At 36.3% G+C, this 3,220-nt stretch overlaps 1 protein-coding gene across 2 annotated transcripts; it reads left to right on the top strand.

Annotated features, from left to right (window-relative positions):
- The first annotated feature begins 376 nt into the window (after positions 1-376).
- Positions 377-1,626, top strand: LOC150038605 (uncharacterized). Of its 2 annotated transcripts, none has more exons than XM_090308223.1 (3): positions 377-824; positions 961-1,070; positions 1,153-1,626. In XM_090308223.1, exons 1-3 carry the CDS (start codon positions 583-585, stop codon positions 1,470-1,472), a joined length of 672 nt encoding a protein of 223 aa, XP_090164349.1. In that variant the 5' UTR covers positions 377-582; the 3' UTR covers positions 1,473-1,626. The 2 variants fall into 2 exon arrangements, with proteins under 2 accessions (XP_090164349.1, XP_090164348.1); XM_090308222.1 differs by having other exon boundaries at positions 1,144-1,626.
- The last annotated feature ends 1,594 nt before the right edge of the window (positions 1,627-3,220 follow it).

Below are 3,220 nucleotides of genomic sequence, written 5' to 3'. Positions count from 1 at the left end.
CAAAATGTACTAAAATTTGAAAATATAGGAATCATAATAAACCTTCTAAAATGATGAGGATCAAAATATTCCATTCCATTTTCGATGTTGGTGAATAGGTAAATAAGATTAAAAAATATGTCGCTCACAATATGTCTTATTCCTTCAAATTAGTAAACACCTCGTAAGTATATTAAAAAAAAAAAAAATAGAGACGAATGGATAAGCTGATTTGGTGCAATAGGAAGAAGTAAAAATGAAACGAGAAAGGTGGGGTCCAAGTAATATCAACACGTGTCGTATTACCCGGAATCAACACGCCACGTAATCAAGAGACGACGAGGTAAATAACCGCCACGTCTGTTACAATAACAGGCCACGTAACCGTCTCCCCTCACCGGCTTCTGTCTGAAAAACCTCCCAACCGCACGTTATATATCTCTCTCCCCAATTACCCAAACCCATAAACACCGTAATTTCACCCCCGCAATCTCCACTCCATCCTTTTCTTTTTCAATTTTTTTTTGGTTAGTGGAGATCGGAAACAGAGAGTTATAATTAAAAAAAAAAAAAAAGACAAATTAATTAAAATAACAAATAATAATGGGGAGGACAAGCATGTTGTCTGTGGTGGCGGTTGTATGGCTGTTGTTGGTGGCGGATAAATGCAGGGGAATGGGTGAAGAAGCCTTGCAAGATGTGAAGGATAATGTTAGTGAAATTACTAAAGATACAAGTCTTGATGAGAAAGCCGAAGCAGTAAAATCTGGGGCTTCCGACGTTTTCCACGATGCTAAGGAAAATGCTGAGTCGTGGTCCAACTGGGCTTACGGCAAGATTTCCAAGTAATTTTCTTCATTTTTTTCATCCTTTATTCTTTCAATGGAATTATTTTTTATTTAAATACGCCTGAATTTAGTTATGAATTTTATCTTTAAGATGATTTTGTTTTTAAACCTAGAGGTTTGGTAATTTGAACAGGGGATTAGGATTTAACGGAGAAGAATTGAAAGAGACGGCCCACTACGTGGTGGATAAAGCAGGGGATGCAGCCACAAAAACCACAGAAAAAGTTAGCACAGCAGCTTCAGGTAAATTTCTTTTTTTTTTTTTTTTTTTTTGTTTTTTTTTAAACACATTATCAGAATAAAGAATTGGAAAAAGAATTATCAGATGCATCGAATTACGCATCTGAGAAAGCGGGGGAAGCGGTGAAGGCTGCTTCGGATGCGGCGGGCAACCTGAAGAGCAAGTCAGGGGATGTGATCGGGACAGCGACGGAGAAGGCGAGCGATATTAAAACGAAGGCGAAAGAGACGTTGGTGGATGGGAAAGACAAGGCGGCGGAGGTGTATGAGGCGGCGAAAAACGAGGTGGGACAGAAATTTAAGGCGGCGAAAGAGAATGTGAACTGCGTAGCTGCTAAAGAGATGGCGTCAAAGAGCGCCGGGGAAATTGGGTATAGAATTAGGGAGAAGACTGCCGAGCTGTGAACACGACACGTCGCTTTTTGGTTTTTGGCCTTTTTTTTTTTTTTTTTAATCGTATTGATTTTTATTTTGATTTTATTGTTCGGTCTAGAGATTTGAGTTATAATGGATGTGTTTTTTGTTTTGGTGTTCAATAAAATATTAGTTGAAGTGTTTAGTTCTGTTTTGTGGCGTTTGTTTCATGCATCGTATGTTGAAGCCAGCCTTCTCTTAGGTTGCTACTTTTAGATCCGAATCTGGCCATCTTTTTTACTATATTGTTTCTGTATGTTTGCTCGTGTCGATTGTGTTCTTCGGTCAAAAATCATTCCTAACAACTTCAGTATTTTTTTCAAATTCCCAAACAATTTAACAAAGTCGAGAACACTACCTAAAATCTACTATTATCTTCTATTATTTTTTTAAATCACCTAAACAATTTAAAAGATCGAAAACACTACTTAAAATCTAGATACCACTCGAGTATTTTTCCAAATCAACCAAACAATTTTTCCTCTCCTTTTCAATTTCCCACATCTTTCTTTGAAGTTATATGGATTCTAACCATAGTTGTTGATTATCTTTTCGACAATATGCATGTGTGATATTCTATGAAAGATGCGAGAAACTAGTAATTTAGAAGGTAGCACGTATAGTCTTGGAAGAATAACTAGCGTTTGGCATGAGGATATGGTGGTCGGAGAAAATAAGGCGTTGTATCATTTAACTAAGTATATCTTTTTTGCTTAATCTATTATTAAAAGAGGCAATAAGTGGGTACTTATTTTGCTCTTTCTTTTAAAACTTTTTGAGCAAACATTCTCATCAACCAAACTCTCTTCTTCGAAGGAACTTCATCTCTTCTATAATAACCACCTCAAGCCTTTGTAAGTAACTAATTCTAAATTATTAGATATCGAGATAGGATCAATAAAAAAACTGCTCCCAGTGATTTGTTACATTCACAACAATTCAACCAAATCTAATTCGAGTGTCGGAACAAAATCTCAAGAAGGAAATATAAAATTTTTAATCACACATGAAAGTTGAGGTTTAGAAATCAAATCTAATTTGAGTGTCGGAACAAAATCTCAATAAGGAAATATAAAATTTTTAATCACACATGAAAGTTGAGGTTTAGAAAATTTCTAAGCTCAAACACATCTTTCTAATAAGACTCTATACACACACGTAAGATAAGAAAAAAGTATTATGCAGAATATGTTTGTCATGTAACATTATGTTTGGCATCATACCTGACATTTTGAAAAACATGTTGCTGAGGTTGCTGATATGATACAATGGAGAAAATATTACTCAGTTATCAATCATATAATGGAGTAACAATTTTGACCAAACATAGCCTGTGATTCTTATTATCACTATAATAAAAATTTGTAAATATTGAATGGAAAGTTTAACCTTGTTTTAAAGAAAGAAATTCTTATCCTGATGAATTGTTATTGGTGGGTTGTTTGTTGTTGTGCATCCAGACCTTAAAATTTAGTTTTTTTATCCCAATTTCGTTGCAGAATTGATGCACTTGTTGCTCATCATCCTTCTGAATCTTCCATCCCAGCTTGTTGGCTAACTCCATCATCTTAGCCTTCTGTTCTCCGCTGAACTTTGTCCTAAACCGCTTCTTCCGCTTTCCCGATGCTTCTGCACCGTCGCTCGACGACTCTGCTGGGGCTTCCGCTGAACCGCCGAACGTCATCATCGCCGGAGCAACACGACTCCAAGGAGTGCACTGGTTATTATTGTTGCCATTG

The sequence above is a fragment of the Benincasa hispida genome, chromosome 1, assembly GCF_027475165.1.
Source record: "Benincasa hispida cultivar pf3 chromosome 1, pf3_genome.v1.1, whole genome shotgun sequence".
In the NCBI taxonomy this organism is placed as follows: Eukaryota; Viridiplantae; Streptophyta; class Magnoliopsida; order Cucurbitales; family Cucurbitaceae; genus Benincasa; species Benincasa hispida.
The sequence above is the reverse complement of the archived record's forward strand: the minus strand, read 5'-3'. Positions and strand labels throughout refer to the sequence as shown.

Excerpts from the sequence above, each read along its gene's own strand:
- LOC150038605 (XM_090308222.1), top strand. The coding sequence starts at position 583 with ATGGGGAGGACAAGCATGTTGTCTGTGGTGGCGGTTGTATGGCTGTTG. Across the intron at positions 825-960 it reads GCTTACGGCAAGATTTCCAA|GGGATTAGGATTTAACGGAG; the intron begins GTAATTTTCTTC and ends TAATTTGAACAG. Across the intron at positions 1,071-1,143 it reads AGTTAGCACAGCAGCTTCAG|AATTATCAGATGCATCGAAT; the intron begins GTAAATTTCTTT and ends AATTGGAAAAAG.